The following is an 18557-nucleotide window of genomic DNA, read 5'->3' as shown; positions in this document are numbered from 1 at the left end:
CTATTTTTTTTTTGTTTGTTTGTTTTATTGGCCAGTCCTAGGCCGTGAACTCAGAGCCTGAGCACTGTCCCTGGTTTCTCTTTGCTCAAGGCTAGCACTCTGCCACTTGAGTCACAGCGCCACTTCTGGCCATTTTCTGTATATGTGGTGCTGGGGAATCGAACCCAGGGCCTCATGTATACAAGGCAAGCACTCTTGCCACTAGGCCATACTCCCAGCTATAGTACTATTTTTTTAATTTTTTTTTTTTTTGGCCAGTCCTGGGGCTTGGGCTCAGGGCCTGAGCACTGTCCCTGAGCTTCTTTTGCTCGACTCTAGCACTCTACTACTTGAGCAATAGCACCACTTCTGGCTTTTTCTGTGTATGTGGTGCTGAGGAATTGAGCCCAGGACTTCATGCAAGCAAGACAAGCACTCTACCACTACTAAGCCATATTCTCAGCCCCATATAGTACATTTGAGTATAAGTAAAACTGAAGCTCAGAGATTCAAACCTGTGTGTTCTGACTCCGGGGCATATCCCACTCCCTTGCATTTGTATAGCATTGGGACATGTACTGATGCTTCCTGGAACATTGGGGATTCTGGGTGCCGAGTAAGTGTCCACTCTTTACAAAAGAAGAAATTCAGGATTATCTTTCCTCTTCACTTCTGCTTTTCTTTTTCTATTTAGATATACACCCAGCATGTGGCCTTGTGCAGAATGGAGGGGTTACCGTACCCCACCATGTCAGAGACTATGGCCGTATGTTCACGCCTGGGCTCCTGCCGCCTTCTCCTGGTAGAGTCCAGCAGGAATGACCTCCTCCTTCGTGTGCGGCTCAACGTCAGTCAGGATGATGTGCTGTATGCACTGAAAGAAGAATAAAGGCTCCAAGGGCTGGGAATATGGCCTAGTGGCAAGAGTGCTTGCCTTGTATACACATGAAGCCCTGGGTTCAATTCCCCAGTACCACATATATAGGAAATGGCCAGAGGTGGTGCTGTGCTAGCCTTGAGCAAAAAGAAGCCAGGGACAGTGCTCAGGCCCTGAGTCCAAGCCCAGGACTGGCAAAATAATAATAAATAAATAAAAATGGTAAAGCTGTTCTTTCTCTGGGAAGTCACCCCCAAATGAGCTTCTTGTCCAATAGGTTGGAAGACCTGTATGCATTAAGAGTAAGGTGTAATCACTGGGTGCTGGTTGCTCAGGCCTGTAATCCTAACAGTCAGGAGGCTGGGATTTGAGAACTGGTTTGAAACCAGTTCTAGGCAGGAAAGTCCTTGAGATTCTAGTCTCCAATTAGTCAGAAAATGGTAAGTGGTGGTTCTAAATGGTAGAGCCACTAGCCTTGAGCAAAAAAATAAGCTCAGGGGCACCATCACCATCCAGGCCCTGAGTTCAAGGGCCATGACGGGGGGGGAAAAAAGTGAAGCGCAATGTCTTTGCTGAATGTGACTGGGCAGGCTCTTTGTTGATGCTGAAGAGACTGGCTCTGCATTTGTGGGCACAAACTTCGCAACCTCTTTTTTCTTCTAGGAATGACCTTGGTCAGAACTGGGTACTATCCATTAGGAAAAGTGACTAGCACAAGCTGGGTGGAAAACAAAACAAGCGCAGTCTCTGTTTAACATCCTTCCCCCTTATCCTTATCCTCTTAGCTTATCCCCTATCCTCCTAGCTTGCTATACAAGGTAAAGGAATAAGAATTTTAAGTTTTTTTTCTTTTTGTTAGTACTGGGATTGATTGAACTCAAGGCCTATCACTTTTTTTTTAATTGCCAAATTGATGTACAGAGAGGTTACAGTTTCATACATTAGGCCTTGGGTACATTTCTTGTACTGTTTGTTACCTCCTCCCTCATCCTTCCCTCCCTCTTCTCTTCCCTCATGAGTTGTTCAGTTGGTTTACACCAAATGGTTTTGCAAGTATTGCTTTTGGAGTCATTTGTCTTTTTGTCCTTTGTCTCTTTATTTTGATATTCTCTTCCACTTCCCTAGTTCTAATAACAGTATATACAGTATCCAGTGTATTCAGATGAGATATAGTGATAGAGCAAGTACAATCACAGGAAGGGATACAAGAGGATCATCAACAAAAGAAGCTAAGGTTTCACATGGCGTGTTGAAAGCAATTACAACAGTGATATAACAGTCGTTTCCATAACATGGAATTCATTTCACTTAGCATCATCTTATGTGTTCATAAGGGCATAGCTATTGGGCTCTTGTGATCCTCTGCTGTGACTAGCCTAAACCTGTGCTAATTATTCCCTATGAGGGAAACCATAGAGTCCATGTTTCTTTGGGTCTGGCTCACTTCACTTAGTATAATTTTTTTCCAAGTTCTTCGATTTCCTTACAAATGGGGCAATGTCGGGCTGGGAATATGTCCTAGTGGGAAGAGTGCTTGCCTCGTATACAAATGGGGCAATGTCATTCTTTCTGATAGAGACATAAAATTCCATTGTGTATATGTACCATACTTTCCTGACCCATTTGTCTACTGAGGGGCATCTGGGAAGGCCCATCACTTTTTAGGCAGGTTCTCCAGCCCCTTTTTTCATTGGATTTCTTTTAAAAGAAATATTTTCCTAGGTAGGGTCTCACCTTATGCCTGAGAAGGCTTTGACTATGATCCTTCTGTTTTGTATTTTCCCTTGACAGTGGAGGAAATAGGCTTGGGCCACACTGCAGAGCCATGAGTTGAGATATGGAATCATACAATATTACTTTCTGCTTATCTGCCTGAGACATCCAGACCAAGAAAATTCACTTTTAATCCTAGCTAAAGAGGCTGAGCCATCCCAAGTGACAGGAACTAAGGAAAACAGGAGCAGAGAGCCGCCTGACCTAGAGCTGCTTAACCTTTGTAAAAGGAAGGAATGTGGAAGACCAGCATAGAATTCGAGATAGAGAAATTTAGATAAATTAAGGACTTAAATGGCTACGCAGTAAACATGTTACACCCAGAACCAAGAATTGAACAGAATATTTTCCTTGCTCAAATGGTTTATTGCTTTGTTGACTGGAGTTTACTGGAATTTCCAATTCTGTTTCTGTATATCCACTTGCTTGCTTTGCCTTACTTGCCCGACCACCTGCGTGTGGTACATGTGAATTTTTATTTTTTTTTGCCTTTAAAAACCCAGCCCTACTGAAGCCCAATGCTGTTGTTCTTCATCCCAAGGGTGAGGAACAGACACTGTGCAGCTAAATACACTCAGCCCAGTTGACTGAGTGCTGGTGACTATTGTCGTGGGTTCAAGTCCCACCTGGGTGGCCAGGATGCTACACTGCCCTCGAATTCTAATCCCCGCCCCCCCAACATCACCTGAAAGCACCATCCCAGAAAACCACGTGAACACAGAGGAAGAGGTTTATTGTCAGCAGAGGAATTGACAAGGCTAGTTCTCTCACCTGAGGGAGAGAAAAGGCACTTGTCTTTATGGAGATTTTTTTAAATATATAATCTAGAGGGGCTGAGGGCGAGATTTCATGTGGGACATGAAGAGCCAGAGGGATTCCACATGGTGGGCTAAGATTTATGGCAGCTGCATTTAGGGCCGTGACTGGCCCCATGGAAGGTTGCTTCAAGGTGAGAGGGAGGAAGCTGGTTAGCAGCAGCCTGCACTGAAAGGGCCCTCGGTCGGCCGGTCTGGGGAAGCAGCGCGCCAGGCTATCGTCACCACCGGGTAGCTGGGGTGGTTAGAGGCTTCAGCAGCCTAGCCCTCAGCCGGCAAAGTAAAGCAGCCTTGCCTCAGGCCCACCCCTAGGGCGGGGCAAGGGAGTGGGGCGTGGACTTGAGGCGGGACACACCGGCTACACGCACCCAGGGATGTGGCTCGGGAGGAAAGACCGAGAGGCCCGGTGTGGGAGTATAACTGGGACCGGAAAGAGTCGCACCTGCTCGGCGCCAGCGGCTGGCAACCGGCGGGGCACCGCCCGACGCTCCAGCCGTACCTGCTTGGAGGCGCCTGCGCACTGCGAGCTCCACCCTTTGTGTCACCTGGGGGAAATCTTCGCGCCGGCTTCGCTTCGCACATGCGCAGTGCTAGCTGCACGGCCGTAGAGTCACGTGCTCTGCGCCAGCCGCCTACTGGGCGGGCTCTTCCTGTCGCTTCCTCGGCGGCCGCCCGGGGGCTGCGGGGAGCCAGGGCGGCGCCGGGCTGGAGAAGGCCCGTGTTTGGTTCGGAACGGCCGCGAGGTACGCCGCTTTCCCGCTCCCTCCCTCCCCCTCCCCCGGTCTGGGGGAGGTTTGGGGGCGGCCGGGGAGGCGGCGGGGGCGGGGCGGGACCGGGCCTGACGCCTGCTGTGCGGGAGTGGGGGGCCCGGCGTCGCCTCGGGCGGACTCCTGGTCCCTTCGCCCCCGCCGGGCTCGCAGCGCAGCCGCGGGGAGCTTCCCTGACCTCGTCGTTCCCACGCCCGGGCTCCGTTGACGCCCGCCGTTCACTCAAGTCACCGAAATCTGACACTTGGAGCCCTGATTGCTCGCGCCCGCGCCCCGCTCACCCCACCTGACTGCGCCCCATCTGCTTCCCGCCGCCACCGGGGCTGCATGCTCAGAACCTGGATGGTTCTGGGCACCTTCTTCCTGCAGCCCGACGTCTCTAATTTCTTCAGGGCCCTAAGGCTAACGCCCAAACACCTTCAGGCTTAAAATGGTTTTCACTTTTAACCCCCGTGTCACATTTGCATTTTAGCTTAACACCGGCTTGTAGTTTGGTTTATGTCCCTGAATTGCCAGCCCTTTATAGCCTTTCTGCAAGCCAAGCCATGCCTTACTTCAGAGCCATTATCAGGGTGTTCACTGTGCTTGGAGCCCTGTACTCCTTCCTTCTCTCAACTTCATGACTCAGCAGGCCTCACCTCCTCCAGGAAGCCTTTTCTCTCTGAGCTGGGTAAGGAGCCACCTCTGGGCAGTCAGAGCTCCTTCTTCAGTCATGTGCTGGTTCTGTTCATGGTCTGTCTTCACTCTGCAAGTGTTCCTTTGAAGCCTGAGACAGTGGCAGATGAATGACTGCACTCCCAGTGACTGGCCTTGTCTGTCATGGAGGTCCCACGGGTAGTGGAAAGATGGCTGAGAAAATCATCCAGTCAGGTTTCTGTAGAGCAGAGCTGTCCCAGGAAACCGTGATACTGTGATGGTGGCCACTAGCCACCTAGAGCTGTGGAGCACTTGAGATGTATCTGTTATTGGCTGGTGAACTGCATTTTTAGTTTTAATTACAATTTAATGGAAATAGCCATCTCTTGCTGTCTAAATAGACAATGCTGTTGTAGAACCCTCCTAAATCCTATCCAGCCTTCTCCCCTCCCTGTATGCAGAGTTACTTCCTTGGGAGTTGCCTTCTAAGTTTGCCACTTTTGTAACTATAGTGTCTATATAGTGTATCTATAGTGTGTATATCTACGCTGGCCACTAACAATCCTCCCCACCCCTTGCTTTAGCACTCTAATTCTAGCATTGTTATTTCATCTTTTGGAGCACAGCACAGCTACTCTGAGACGTTAACCACACCTTACCACCTTGTACCACTGTTAGGAGCACCACTCATAGTTTTATCTACTACAGTCTGAGTCTCTTCAACTCCTTCCCTGATAGGTATCTAGGCCAACAAGATGCCAGGGCCAAGACCTCGGAAGGGCCCTCAAGCCAGTGGCCAGGGTGTGGCAGCTGCCAAGCAGGTATGAATGTGGCTTCCATCACTTCTTAGTCAATTGGTTGGGATCCTTAGACAACTTTAGAAAATTGGGTCACCTGTGTGGTTTTTCTGTCAGTGCACAGATTTAAGAGGATTGCATCCTAGCAGGTGGCAAAGCCTTCTGACTAGAGCCTGCCACACAGGTGGTGAAAGGCCTGACCTCCTCTCCTAGGTTTTTGTTCATTTTATGCTGGCACTGGGTTTGGTCTCAGAATGTCTAGTTCTTGCTTGGCTTTTTCACCCAAGGCTGGAGCACTGTCACTTGAGCTACACCTCTACGTCTTGCTTTTTGCTGGTTAATTGGAGAGAACAATCTCTCAGATTTTCTGCCCAGGTTGCCTTTGAACCTTGATCCTCAGATCTCAGCCTCCTGAGTAGCTAGGATGATAGACATAAGCCATTAGTACCCACCTCCATCCTGCATTTAACCCAGCAACCTTCCGGCCATGATCATTCCATATGAGTGGTCTGGAGATTTCAGCAGCCTCCGAAGTTCAGGATGTTATGTTCTCTAGTGCAGACCTCTGCACTCTCATGGGTTGCTCATTTAGGCTCCTCCTTTCCTTGCAGCTAGGGATAGTAAGGGCTTGAGGAATGTAGCCAATGAGTGGGTGGACTTTGCTATCTAGGGACACAGGGAAGTGGACAAAGTGGGAGATGCAGTATGAGTGTAAGTGTATGTATGTATACATATATGTATATGTGTATCCCCCCCACACACACACCTCTGGCTCAAGTTCTGAGATTTCTTAGTCTATTTTTATTTTTAGGTAAGAGGTAGGACAAAGGGCATAGATCGAACTCACAAAAACCTTATTTTAGATTCTGATTCTGCTATTCATGAGGCTGTTTCATCTGACCTACTTCTATTGTAGTCACATTTATGGACACAGAAAGTAGAATGATGGTTACCAGAGGTTAGTGGGAGGTGGGAACGGGGAGTTAGTATTTAACACAAACAGTTTCAGACTGGATGGATGGTAGTCATGATTACACAGTATAAATGTATTCACGCCACTGAATTCCTTACTTAAAAGAGCTAGGATGAGAAATTGCACAGTGTGATTTACCACTGAAAAAATAACGGGCCAGATATGGTGGAAAACATCTGTAATCCCAACACTGCAGAGGCTGAAGCAAGGCTGGCCTGAGCTACCCAGTGATACTCTTATCTCAAAGAAAGAAACAAACGAAGGTATATGTGGGATTAATGTAATATGTAATGCCACATTCAGGACCTGGGACCATATTGCTGCTGTTGTTAGTAATAATGGCAATGTAGTCTTACTGGAATTGTTGAAGAGTTCCTCGTGTTGGTAGGCCTCAATTTCCCTTTCTCCACATTGGATCTACAGAGTGAAGGAGTACTGATTAGGACATTGCAAACCCAAGTCTGGCTCATTGTGTGATTCTTAAGAAACCTTCTCTCCTGTCAGCTGGGGCTTTTTGTGGAGTTCAATCCTGAGGACATGCTGCTGGGGATGGACGAGACTGAAGATGATGGGGACCTAGAGGCCGAGCTGCTGGCTCTCACAGGGGAAGCAGGGAGCACAGTCAAGAAGCCAGCACCCAAGGCCCAGGGTGAGTTTCTACCACTAGGCTGGACTCGATCCTGGGTCCTATGTGTGTATGGTGGAAAGAGTCGTTGACTTGCAGCCTGCAGGAGCTGCCTATATCCCTTGCTCCTTTTTTGTGCCCGTCCTGGGGCTTAAACTGAGGGCCTGCATGCTGTCCTGAGAGTTTTAAACTGCTCAAGGCTTCCACTTGAGCTACAGCGCCCCTTCTGGCTTTTTCTGTCTATGTGGTACCAAGGAATTGAATCCAAGGCTTTGTGCATGCTAGGCAAGCACTCTACCACTAGGCCACATTCCCAGCCCTCTTTGGCCTTTCTGATACCTACATCCCTTCTCAGTTCTCCCACCAAGAGGTCATTCTTCTGTGCGATAGTTCTCTCTGTCCCTGAACTTTTGCTCACCCTTGTGGACAAACCTGATTCTCACTGTTAACTCTGGTCACTAGCCTTGGCCAGGTTTTGGCCAAAATAGCACTGGGCACATAGTACTTGCATAAAGATTCCGTCAAATGAATAAGTGAAATCTCCCTATGTTGCCTGCATAGAGACAGAGCTCTTGGGCCTGGAAGGATCAGGGGGATTAAAGCTTCCCCAGAGAGAATCAATCATTGGTTCTCCCATGTGCTGAACTGGGGACATGGACTAGATGGGGAAGGGGCTCACTGATCCGTGCATGCTTTGAGATTAGACACCCTTGTGTATGCCCCTCACTAGCTAGTTCTCAGTTTACTCAATATCATAAAAATGGGGATATTACCCATCTTGCAGAATTGTTTTGAGGCTCAAATCAACCCCAAAAATCTTTGCAAATGTGAAATGTGGTTGGAGGCAGTGGATGAACATGTTTAAGAACTACTGCAGAAATATAACAGAAGCAGCAGCTTGTTGCTTGTCGGAACCCAAGAGAGTGTCCTCCCTGACCAGAGTTTTGAGCTGGGCCACAAAGCAAATGAGTTTTCTGACTGATACTTGTCTGTGGGAAGGAAGAGGATTTCTGGCTGAGCATATATCCCAATGCAGTGGAGTCTAGTTTTCTTGTCCTGAACCTTATTTGAGTTATCTTGACCTCTTGTGACCCTTTTTTCCCCCCCAGCACCTCTGCCCATGGCCCACATTGAGAAGTTGGCAGCAGACTGTATGCAGGAAGTGGAGGATGAAGAAGATGAGGAGGAAGGGCTGGAAGAAGATACAGATTTGCTGGTATGTCTGCCAGTCTGGCATCCAGGGCCTCTGTTCAAGCTCATGCCTGGTGGGGGTGGAGGCTATGGACAGAAGGCCTTGGATTTGCCCCTTTGTGTCTCTGGTTTCCCCTTCCCAAGCTTGTCTTCCAGGCTTTGTAGTACAAAACTTGTGTCCATTAACGTCGCTACAAGCTCTGAAGTTGGGATTCTCAGATTTGGTCTTTGCTGTTTTCAGTGTCCTTGGTTAGATAAAAGAAAATGTTTTGAGAGACTGAAGTTGTGGCTTTAGTATCTGAGGACCAGCTGTGAATTAAAACAGCCAAGCAGGGCTGGGGATATGGCCTAGTGGCAAGAGTGCCTGCCTCGGATACACGAGGCCCTAGGTTCGATTCCCCAGCACCACATATACAGAAAAACGGCCAGAAGGGGCGCTGTGGCTCAGGTGGCAGAGTGCTAGCCTTGAGCGGGAAGAAGCCAGGGACAGTGCTCAGGCCCTGAGTCCAAGGCCCAGGACTGGCAAAAAAAAAAAAAAAAAAAAAACAGCCAAGCAAATATTTGGTGCCTTGAATTCAAGCTCCAATATCAGCACTAAAAAAATAAATACAGCTGGGCACAAATGGCTGACAGCTGTAATCCTAGCTACTCAGGAGGCTGAGATCTAAGGATTGTAGTTCAAAGCCAGTCTGGGCAGGTAAGGCCATGAGCCTCTTCTCACCAGTTAACTACTGAGGAGAAAAAAAAGCCGCATGCTTGCTTTGGCAGCACATATACGAAAATTGTAACAATACAGAGAAGATTAGCATGGCCCCTGTGCAAGGATGACACGCAAATGTGTGAAGCGTTCCATGTTTTTACCAGGCCTCCAGTCAAAATGAGTGATAAGCCAGACATTTCCGAAGTGGAGAAGTTTGACAGATCAAAACTGAAGAAAACTAATACTGAGGAAAAAAACACTCTTCCTTCAAAGGAAACTATCCAGCAGGAGAAAGAGTGTGTTCAAACATCCTAAATGCAGATTGCCTCCGAAGAACAAGCTTCAATGTCACTTGACTTTTCTTGCTTTTAGGCTTATTTCTGAAAAACTATGTGTTTGTGGAGATTTAGGGCACCTGTAGATGGTTTCTCTCCTATATTCCCCAGCTAAGATATCATCAGTAGCCATTGTTCCCTTAAATTTGTTTTAAAAGTGAAAGTTCAGATGGTACATGACAGGCTATCAGTAACCTTACTATTGATGACCTTTGTGGGTGTGGTCCTTGTGCCTCCTACAGAGGGAGCCAGTTTTAACCTACAATGGGTGCCTTCTGCTTCATAATTATACTTTTGTAGCTTCTTAGTTTACATTTACAATCAGCATTAAAAAATACAAAAACAAAAAAGCCAAAAATGGAACTGTGGCTCAAAGTGGTAGAGTACTAACCTTGAGCAAAAACTAGTAAGAATATGAGGCCTGAGTTCAAGCCCCAGTACCAGTGCAAAAACAGAAAATAGAACTGTTTTGGTAAAGGAGACTAAGCACAAGCACTTGTCATGAATGTGATCATGAGGCCTCCAAGCTTCTCGACTCATGTCTCCCCAGACAGAACTGCAGGCAGTGCTGGGTGTGGATGAGGAAACGGGATCACTGGATGGAGGTGAGACCAAAAGCCCAGACCTCTCTGAGGACGATAAAGGACAGGAAGACACCGAGCCTCCAGTGAAGACAGCCTTCCTCATGGCTGCCGCCCCAGTGACCCAGGTAAGTTCTGGAGGTGGGTCCCTGTGTGTTGTGACACCAAGGCTTCTAAGTAACCCCTGAACAGCAGCTTCCCCAAGGAGAAGCCAAGTGTGAGAAGCTCTGACTGTGAATGACCACAAAGGCTTCTCTGTTTTCCCAAAGTATCCCCCGAAGCCATTTCTAGGCCTCCACAGTTTGGGCTTCTGTGTTTGTCTGACTTGGCCTCTGGCTTTTCCAGTGGGTCTTTGCCTCATACTTGAGATTTGGGGCTCTTCTTTGTCCTGGAGTCACAGAGCTCCATCTTCTGGAGCAGTTTCCTCACAGGGAGGAAATGGCAAGAGCCCCTCTGGCTATGGAGTAGACAGCCCTGAGATGAGGTATCTACAGGTTGGCGAGCCTCAGGGGCTACAGGCTTTACTGGAGGAACGGATCCATAACTACCGGGAAGCTGTGGCCAGTGCCAAGGAGGCAGGTGAATCAGCGAAAGCCAGGCGCTGTGAGCGAGGTCTGAAGGTGAGTTGGGCCTCTGAGGAGAGAAAGGCTGTGGCTAAGGCAGCTTGAACTGGGATTCTGGACAAACTTTCTTCCTTAGACTCTGGAGTCCCAGCTTGCTGCTGTGAGGAAAGGCAGAAAGATCAATGAGGATGAGATCCCACCTCCAGTGGCTTTGGGCAAGAGGCCCCCTGCCCTCCAAGAAACTAAGGGAAACCCTAAGGCAGACTCCCCAGCTCTTCCTGCCATGGACCCAGGTAGCTGGAGACATGTAAATACTGCCCCATTCCTAGGGTCAGCAGCCTCCCCTACCTACCCCTCCATTGCCACCAGCTACACCTTCCCTAAGATCTCCATAGACTGGAGACCAGTGGCCACTGGGAACCCAAAGTGCACTCTCCCAAGACTCTTACCCCCTTCTTGGGGGATTGTTGTTTCCTATAGACAATACTTCCCAACATGAGACCAGCCTTCCAGACAGCTCAGCTATTGCTGCCTCACCTGATTCTGACCCAGACCCTCGAGCCCTGCTCTTGGCACGACAGAAAGAGTACAAGGTGGCTGCTCTCAGTGCTAAGCGGGCTGGAGATCTAGAGCGGGCCCGAGAGCTCATGAAAATTGGGAAGGTGAGACATCTGGCTTAGAGGCTCTGTGCTTTACTCTGTGTTGTGCAGATGTGGAAGCGGAGGCTCAGAAGGGAGCCAGACTGGGGCTGGGTGGACTGGCTGTGTGGGAGTCGTTTCAGCCTGGGTTCTTGAGGCTCACTTGGTTACATCCATACCTGCTTTTCTCACTACTGCAGAGATTCGGTGCTGTGCTGGAGGCCCTGGAGAACGGGGAGCCCGTGGATCTGAGCGCCATGCCCCCAGCTCCTGAGGGTCAGTGTGGGAGAGGGCAGGCTTCTGCAGAGGCTGGAGTTGGGTGCTCACAGGTGTGGGGCTGGCCAGGCACTCCACCTACACTTCTGCTCTGGGTTCCCAGATCTGAAGGAACTCCCACAGGCTTCTAAAGTACCTACAGCAGTCCCAGGCCTTTCCCCAACAGTAGAGCGGGTACAGCCAGTGATGGCCCCTGCCACCCCAGCCACCCCAGGTAGGACAGGCTGTGGGACTGTGGAGAGGTGGGACTTGTGGAGAGGCAGGCAGAGCTGATGCCCTTTCCTTAACCTCTTGAGTGGCCCCTGCAGAGCCACAGACAGTGCTGGATGCCCTCCAGCAAAGACTGAACAAGTACCGAGAAGCCGGTATCCAAGCCCGGGCCAGTGGGGATGAGCGCAAGGCCCGGATGCATGAACGAATTGCCAAGGTGGGTGCAGGCCCTTCAGCCCCCTGCTCTGTGCTGGCCTCTTTCTCTGACTGGCTGCTCCCTGTCTTCCTACTCTTCCCACTAGTCCTGGGCTTCTCTGAGTCTCCATCTCTCTCTTGTTACTATCTCAGGGCTGCTTCTCGCAGAGCTCTTGTCTTCCCTGTCTTTTCTCCCCTCGGTGGGCATGGAGCCTGTAGACTTCAGTCCACAGAGGTTCTTCCCTCCCTCCCTTTGTGCACAGCAATATCAGGATGCCATCCGAGCGCACCGAGCAGGACGGAGAGTGGACTTTGCTGAGTTGCCCGTTCCTCCAGGTGAGTGGGACTTCTTTATTCTAGGGGTTCTGTGAGATCTCTGAGCAAGAATTAAAAGGAAAAGTCCCTCCTGTACCAGCACCCTTGGGAACCAGCCGTGGCAGAGCCATGAAAAGACCATCAGCAGCCTCGCACGTCCCTGAGGCTGCTGCCTCCCCTCCATTCCAACTCTCCTCACAGGATTTCCCCCCATCCCTGGCCTGGAGTCCAATGTGCGCACCTCAGAAGACTCGGTGGCAGCAGCTTTGGCAGCTGCCCAAAAACTGACCTCAGAGGATACGGCCCCAGCAGATGAAGATGAGGACGAAGACAAGGTTTGGCTGAGGGCTCAAGACTCCAGAGATGGCGGGTGGATAGAGAAGATGAGGGATAAACAAATCCAGTGAGGTCAATACCCTTGTCTCTGTTTTAGCTCTATCCCTGGCAGAGCTAGAACTCAACCCCAGGTGTTTCTGGCCCTGGCCTTCGTCAGCTCTTAAGTTGCCGTAAGACCCAGGAACAGAGCCAATAAGCTCCCATAACCCAGTGGATTAATGCACTATTAAGAAGAGATCCTAAGTCTAGGGGCTGCCCCCTAAGCATAGGAATGGCCACCTGACATCCTGCTGGCTGCCTACAGGGTGAGGCCCCAGCACAGGCCCCAGTGGCCAAGAAGCCGGCACAGCCTTTGGGCCCTCCATCACGGTCCTTACCCGAGTCCAAGACCTCAAGTTCTAAGGAGTCACTGAGTCCATCTGGTGAGTTGGAGACAAGCAGGCTGGAGAAGTCGAGGGTTTGAGAGGGGCCGGCATGGCTACCCTAACCATTTGGCCCTTTCCCTTCAGTGCAGGAGCAGCTGGTATTGCTAGAGGCTCGGAAACTGCAGTACCAGCGAGCAGCTCTGCAAGCCAAGCGCAGGCAGGACCTGGAGCAGGCCAAAGCTCACATGCGTGTAGCCAAATGTCTTGAGGCTCAGATTGCTCAGGCCAGGGTTGGCCGACCTGTTGACCTTTCAAAGGTGAGTTCCACCTGGCTGTGTATGAGGTTTTCTCACTTGGAGATGGGGGCCAGGCTTGACAGGCAGGGCTATGGACTGGGGTGGTTCCTGGAAGGAGGACACATTTGGATGAAGTGAGATGGCAGCTGGAAGAATCAAGGGAAGGAAACGTGGCCCTCCTGTAGTTAGAGGTGACAGGGCAGGACACAGCCAAGGAATGGGAGGAATGAGTTGCTGTCACTGAAGGTGGTGGGGGTTAAAGACACATTTAGTGGGGATTCTTGCATTTGTTGGGCTCAGTAGGAATAATCTGACTCTTGGGCCCGAGGGGCCTGGTGATCTGGGTAGGTGCCTTCGCCCTTGACGGATGAAGAGGGTGATTTCATTCTCATCCACCACGAGGACCTGCGACTATCCCAGAAGGCTGAGGAGGTATATGCCCAGCTACAAAAAATGCTTCTGGAGCAACATGAGGTCAGTAGGCTGTGAGTCTGCCTTTCTTTTCAGCACCCTTGGTCTCCCTGTAGAGAAAACCATGAGGCTTACAGTAGGTGGGCCTCAAATTTTAGTTCTTTTACTCATGGGCTGTATGCTTTGGGCAAGGCACTTCCCTCTTGGAACACATGAACTTCATCTGTAAAATGAGAGGATGCTAAAACCCTCCTTTCAGGATGGTTATGAAGTTGAGACAGCAAAGTCAAAGGGACTGAAGTTTGCAAATGTGTTCCCTTCTGTGTATCTGTCTGATCTGCTCCCTGTTGGGAAGTCTGCCTTCTGTGGTGTTTTGGTTCGATTTTTGTGTCTCTGTGGGTTTGCCAATACAGGGGCTCGAGCTCAGGGCCTTGCACTCTCTCATTTGGCTTTTTTCCCTCAAGACTGGCACTCTTCCACTTGAACCACAGCTCTAGTTCTGGCTTTTTGGTGGTTATTTGGAGATTAAAGTCTCCCAGACTCAAAAAGTCTCACAGATTTCATCCTCCTGAGTAGCTAGGATTAAGACATGCGGCTTTTAAAGTGAATTTTACCTTCAGGAGCGAAACCAGCAAAAGCACAGGCAGAAGAGGTTGGGGGATTTGGGAACATTGCCCTTGTGGGGAGAAATGAGGCTGCAGAGGAAGGTACCTTTGGCCTCAGCAAGCCCTGCTTTGGCTCTGGAGTCACTCAGGGCTCATTTTTCAGAAGTGCCTGCTGTTCTCCAAGCAGTTCATGCACCAGGGCAATGTGGCTGAGACGACCCGGTGAGTACCAGGGCTTGTGGGGTTGGGAGCAGACAAGGGGCCTTGCCCTGCTGACGTTCATAACCATCCCTGGCAGGTTCGAGAAGCTTGCTGAGGACCGTAAGAGACAGCTTGATATCCTGCAGCTGGCTCAAGCCCAGGGCCTCGACCCACCCAGCCACCACTTTGAGTTGAAGACATTCCAGACTGTGAGGTGCTGATGCCCAAGGGAACTGGTGGTTCTGGGCAAAAGGGGCAAAAGATTGAGAGCAGAAGACTGGAGACGGGTCTGTAGTGAGATTGCCTAGTGTCCCAAGCAGTGGAGTGGGGAAAGTGTAGAACTGTAGTGGCTGTGAGAGAGCTCTTTTTGGGAGTCAGAGATGAAGGTGTGTTTTGGTGCCACTCTGCCCCTTCTAGCAAGACATCTTTTCCTGGGGGTGGAGATGTAGCTCAGTGGTAAAGGGCTTGCCTGGCATGTGCAAGGCCCTGGGCTGGCTCCCCAGCACTGCAAGTTAGCTTCTTTTACCTGGTGCCCTCGCTTCTGGCCACCATTCAGCTGGGCAGGCAGTAATGGGAAGGGAGTGTTGTTTCACCACCCTGCCTCACTCCAGGCTCTCTCCATTCTTCTTGGCTATAGGATCTTCTCAGAGCTCAATAGCACAGAAATGCATCTCATCATTGTCCGGGGAATGAACCTCCCAGCCCCACCAGGTAACACAAGCACAACCCTTAACTGCAAGAGGATCTTAGCTGACACCACTGTAAGTGCCAGGCTTCTGCTGCTCCCTCTGACCAGCTCCCTTTTGTCCTCACAGGGGTTACCCCTGATGACCTGGATGCTTTTGTGCGGTTTGAGTTCCACTACCCTAACTCGGTGAGGCTCAGGGAGTTAGGATCCTCAGAATCCTGAACTCTGCTCAGTTTCTGCCTGTGGGTGGCCTGGCTATAGAGGGTTTGAAGACCTTCCAACCTATTCTTGGCAGGGTCTCCTCCCTTGGCACTGACCTAGTCCAGAGTTCTGGCCCTGTACACTCTGTTTTTCAAGCTGACCTGATTATGCCTTCTCTGCTCTAGGACCAGGCTCAAAAAAGCAAAACAGCTGTGGTGAAGAACACAAACTCCCCAGGTGAGCACCACGCAAGTGCCCAAACTCACTGCCATCCCCTTGGTGCCAGTGCTTGTGCTTCCAGAGTACTTTCAGATCTTACTCATCTGACTTGCTCTGCTCAGTTTCGGAAGTGCAGGCATTATTAACACTCCTCTTACATAATTGGGGGAATTGAGGCTCAACAAGGTAAAAGGACTTGCCTAGGGCCTCAAAGCAAGGACATGTTAGAATTCAGACACACCCAGGAATCTACTCAGAATAAATTTTAAGTCCTTTCCACTTTGGTACAATCTGTGTTAAGCCACAAACACAGCCTCCAAGGCTTGGACCTACATGCTCTACCTCCCTCTTGTGTCACTCACCTGCATCGCAGACCGCGGTCAAGAGAGGAGCCTGCTGTGGTTCTTCATTTCCACGCTAGGCAATCGCTGGGAGTCAAGTTCCTTCTCCTCCTCCATCTTTTGTAGAGTTTGATCATGTCTTCAAACTAAACATCAACCGAAACCACCGGGGCTTCAGGAGGGTGATCCAGAGCAAAGGAATCAAGTTTGAGATCTTCCATAAAGGGTGAGGTTCCCTTCAGTAACAATGTGGGCAGGAGAAGGTTCTGGATTTGCTGCCCTCTTGGCTACTGCTTAGTTCTGAATGGGACTTAGCTGATTCATTTCTCCCTTCCTTATCGAACAGTCTAATCCTCTGCTCCCTTTTGGCTTCCAGATCCTTCTTCAGAAGCGACAAACTGGTTGGCACAGCACACCTGAAGTTAGAGCGACTAGAAAATGAGTGTGAGATACGAGAAATCCTAGAGGTAGGGTATTCCTTTGCAAGCTGGAGGATGTGGTAAGGGGAGAGCCAGTATTGATGAATGCCAGCCCTTACTAAAGACAGCTTTTTCTGATATGCTGTGGACTAGGTGCTCTCTCCATTTCACAGATGGAGGAAATTTAGAAAGAATGAGAAACTCTGCTAGGAAGCAGCCATACTGTTTCCGTAGCATCCAAGCCCCAGGGCTGGGAGAAGGCTCTTGTGGAGATGATGCACAGCCGTGACACTTGACCAGTTCCCGGGTTTCTAGGGCAGGGCTGTGATTGGAACAGTGGGCTAGCCTCATGAAAAAGTAAAACAAGCTATAGACTTGAAACCAATGTAGTATTTCTGGATGAGTGACTCATGAGGATGCAGCTAGTCTGTGCTTAGGATATTGGCCCCCAGATTGCTCCTTAAATTTGTATGAACTGAGGATTTCACAGGCAGGGGACTCTTACAAGCTCCTCAAACAGACAGGAAAACTTGGATCATCAATGAAAATAGGGTGTTAGTTTCATATACTGTGTCTTGTGCAAAGCCAGGTCCAAACAGCCCTTCATGGCACTTAGGAGACCAGGGCTTTCTCCACTATACTGCCCCAGCTGCCTGCCTGCCTGGGGGAAGAGGGGATTTTTCAGAAGTGAGGCCTGGCCTCACGGAGGGCGGTGAGATTTGTCAGATCTCTTGCAGTACTTTGTGCTCCAGCTGCCCCCGCTGCCCTGAAGGAGGGTGGCCTGATAGATCGGTAGGAACCCCTGGCTTGGTTCTAGTCTTCACTCCCACATAGTCATCCTCTTTAGGCCTTCTGTGAAGTGAGGGTTCGGGCTCTGGTTTTCAGGCTGCTTCTTGAAGCCAATGTTTTTTTCCCAGGAGTTGCCATTGGGACTGAGGGGGAAACTGAGTGAGCAGAGTCATAGGTTTCGCATGGTCTCTTCTGTTAGAGAGGACGGATGCTTACCTAGATTTCTGTATTACTTATTCATAGGACTGAGCTAAAACAGCCATCTACCCCACACATTAGGAGGGCAAGGCTGTCTCCATAGAGATTCTGCTGTTAGCACTGCAGGACACGGCAGCTCTTTTTGGGGCCCCCCTGTCCTTTTAGTTCCAGTCTCTGTCTGTGGTTCTTACAGGTCCTGGATGGAAGGAAGCCCACTGGCGGGAAGCTGGAGGTGAAGGTGAGGCTGCGGGAGCCTCTGAGCGGCCAGGACGTGCAGATGGTCACTGAGAACTGGCTGGTCCTGGAGCCCCGGGGCCTGTGAGGTGGGCAGCTCTCTGGACCTCGAGAACTCTGTCTTCTCTCCGCCCTGGCCCCACAGAGACCTTTCTCCTACTCAGCTTGTATCTGGGGAGAAAGCCTCTGAGTTTCTCTTCTATGGGTAGAGCTTCCAGGTTGTGTTTGTTTTTCTCAGTACATCTGGAGAGGGATGGTACTCTCCTCAGGAAACCCCTCCTGAAGTATTGGCTTTTGCTGCTGTTTAAACTGACCTGCTTTGCTTTTGCCCTGTGCAGCAAGTGGTCCACACTGGGAGAGAACCAGCCAGCGGTGATGTGAACCATCTGGCTTTCCCAGCTTCGCTAGCTTTGAAAGCCTTTGTGTAAGAGATGCTGCTACACAAGCACCAAAGACCTAGTGTATGGGCCCTACTAACCATGGTTCTGGGCTTTTCCTCTTACTGGCCCCTTCTGAGCCTTCATGGAAGCAGGCTGGATCCCAGAAGCTACCCCCACCTGCCCTAAATGTGGGCGAAGGCAAGGATTCCCTCGTTGCTCTGCCACGGAGTACTATAGCCCCTTAACCTCCACATTGCAACTGTGTGCAGCGTACCCCAGCTCCCAGTTGTACTGTTTCTGGATGTGCCTTTAAAAGATGTAACTGAAGGGACGGGGCATGGCGAGGGTGATTGGAACCTCCCACCAGGGGAAGGGTAGTGTTCCAGGATAGCTGGTTAGTGGCAGCCTGTCCCATTCAGCCAAGTTTACCCCAGCTCTGCCTGTGCCTTGTTCCTGACAGCTGCTGCACTAGCCTTCCTGCTTCCCACAGGTCCCGGTGGAAGAGGAGAGATTCTCATGGTACTACTTTGGTGGGAAATAAGGGTATGGTTGTATCTTGGGTTTGGTCCATATACCTAAGAAGGAAGACTGTTAACAGAAGAGAAAATACATATATATTTATATTAAA

General features: G+C 50.1%; 3 protein-coding genes, 1 long non-coding RNA gene and 1 other non-coding gene across 9 annotated transcripts in view; 4 read left to right on the top strand and 1 right to left on the bottom strand.

Moving 5' to 3' along the window:
• The window catches only part of Orc1 (origin recognition complex subunit 1), a 25222-nt gene extending 24351 nt beyond the window's left edge, over nucleotides 1-871 (top strand). For both annotated transcript variants that reach the window (XM_048351320.1, XM_048351319.1), the window contains one exon: nucleotides 674-871. In XM_048351320.1, the coding sequence (XP_048207277.1) occupies nucleotides 674-868 (195 nt within the window). In that variant the 3' untranslated portion in view covers nucleotides 869-871. The remainder of the gene's footprint in view (nucleotides 1-673) is intronic.
• Nucleotides 1-4579, bottom strand: part of LOC125355166 — an 8615-nt gene extending 4036 nt beyond the window's left edge. Inside the window, exons 1-2 of the long non-coding RNA XR_007211608.1 lie at nucleotides 4498-4579; nucleotides 727-853 (exon numbers count right to left, since the gene is read on the bottom strand). This is a non-coding gene — a long non-coding RNA (uncharacterized LOC125355166). The remainder of the gene's footprint in view (nucleotides 1-726; nucleotides 854-4497) is intronic.
• Cc2d1b (coiled-coil and C2 domain containing 1B) lies at nucleotides 3802-18557 on the top strand. Of its 4 annotated transcripts, none has more exons than XM_048351323.1 (25): nucleotides 3802-3873; nucleotides 5586-5668; nucleotides 7122-7266; nucleotides 8352-8458; nucleotides 10019-10177; nucleotides 10544-10669; nucleotides 10749-10905; nucleotides 11093-11274; nucleotides 11451-11526; nucleotides 11630-11740; nucleotides 11823-11953; nucleotides 12195-12267; nucleotides 12448-12581; nucleotides 12887-13004; nucleotides 13092-13264; nucleotides 13592-13717; nucleotides 14423-14481; nucleotides 14558-14674; nucleotides 15098-15171; nucleotides 15276-15334; nucleotides 15535-15586; nucleotides 16036-16135; nucleotides 16286-16376; nucleotides 17509-17638; nucleotides 17888-18557. In XM_048351323.1, the coding sequence occupies exons 2-24, from the start codon at nucleotides 5603-5605 to the stop codon at nucleotides 17635-17637; spliced, it is 2565 nt and encodes an 854-aa protein (XP_048207280.1). In that variant the 5' UTR covers nucleotides 3802-3873; nucleotides 5586-5602; the 3' UTR covers nucleotide 17638; nucleotides 17888-18557. The 4 variants fall into 4 exon arrangements, with proteins under 4 accessions (XP_048207280.1, XP_048207281.1, XP_048207278.1 ...); XM_048351324.1 differs by lacking the exon at nucleotides 3802-3873 and adding an exon at nucleotides 4063-4187 and having other exon boundaries at nucleotides 11835-11953; XM_048351321.1 differs by lacking the exon at nucleotides 3802-3873 and adding an exon at nucleotides 4063-4187.
• LOC125355865 lies at nucleotides 9190-9292 on the top strand. Its single transcript, XR_007211786.1, has one exon. It is a non-coding gene; the product is annotated as a U6 spliceosomal RNA (small nuclear RNA).
• LOC125355165 (thymosin beta-15A) lies at nucleotides 9309-9448 on the top strand. Its single transcript, XM_048351327.1, has one exon. The coding sequence runs from the start codon at nucleotides 9311-9313 to the stop codon at nucleotides 9446-9448; it is 138 nt and encodes a 45-aa protein (XP_048207284.1). The 5' UTR covers nucleotides 9309-9310.

Source organism: Perognathus longimembris, chromosome 7 (genome assembly GCF_023159225.1).
Source record: "Perognathus longimembris pacificus isolate PPM17 chromosome 7, ASM2315922v1, whole genome shotgun sequence".
In the NCBI taxonomy this organism is placed as follows: Eukaryota; Metazoa; Chordata; class Mammalia; order Rodentia; family Heteromyidae; genus Perognathus; species Perognathus longimembris.
The sequence above is the reverse complement of the archived record's forward strand: the minus strand, read 5'-3'. Positions and strand labels throughout refer to the sequence as shown.

What these genes read in the sequence shown, in the direction of transcription:
- Cc2d1b (XM_048351323.1), top strand. Translation starts at nt 5,603, where the DNA reads ATGCCAGGGCCAAGACCTCGGAAGGGCCCTCAAGCCAGTGGCCAGGGT. An exon ending in AAGACATTCCAGACTGTGAG is followed by an intron (nt 14,675 to 15,097) that starts GTGCTGATGCCC and finishes TCTTGGCTATAG; the next exon opens with GATCTTCTCAGAGCTCAATA. An exon ending in GAACCTCCCAGCCCCACCAG is followed by an intron (nt 15,172 to 15,275) that starts GTAACACAAGCA and finishes TTGTCCTCACAG; the next exon opens with GGGTTACCCCTGATGACCTG.
- LOC125355165 (XM_048351327.1), top strand. Translation starts at nt 9,311, where the DNA reads ATGAGTGATAAGCCAGACATTTCCGAAGTGGAGAAGTTTGACAGATCA.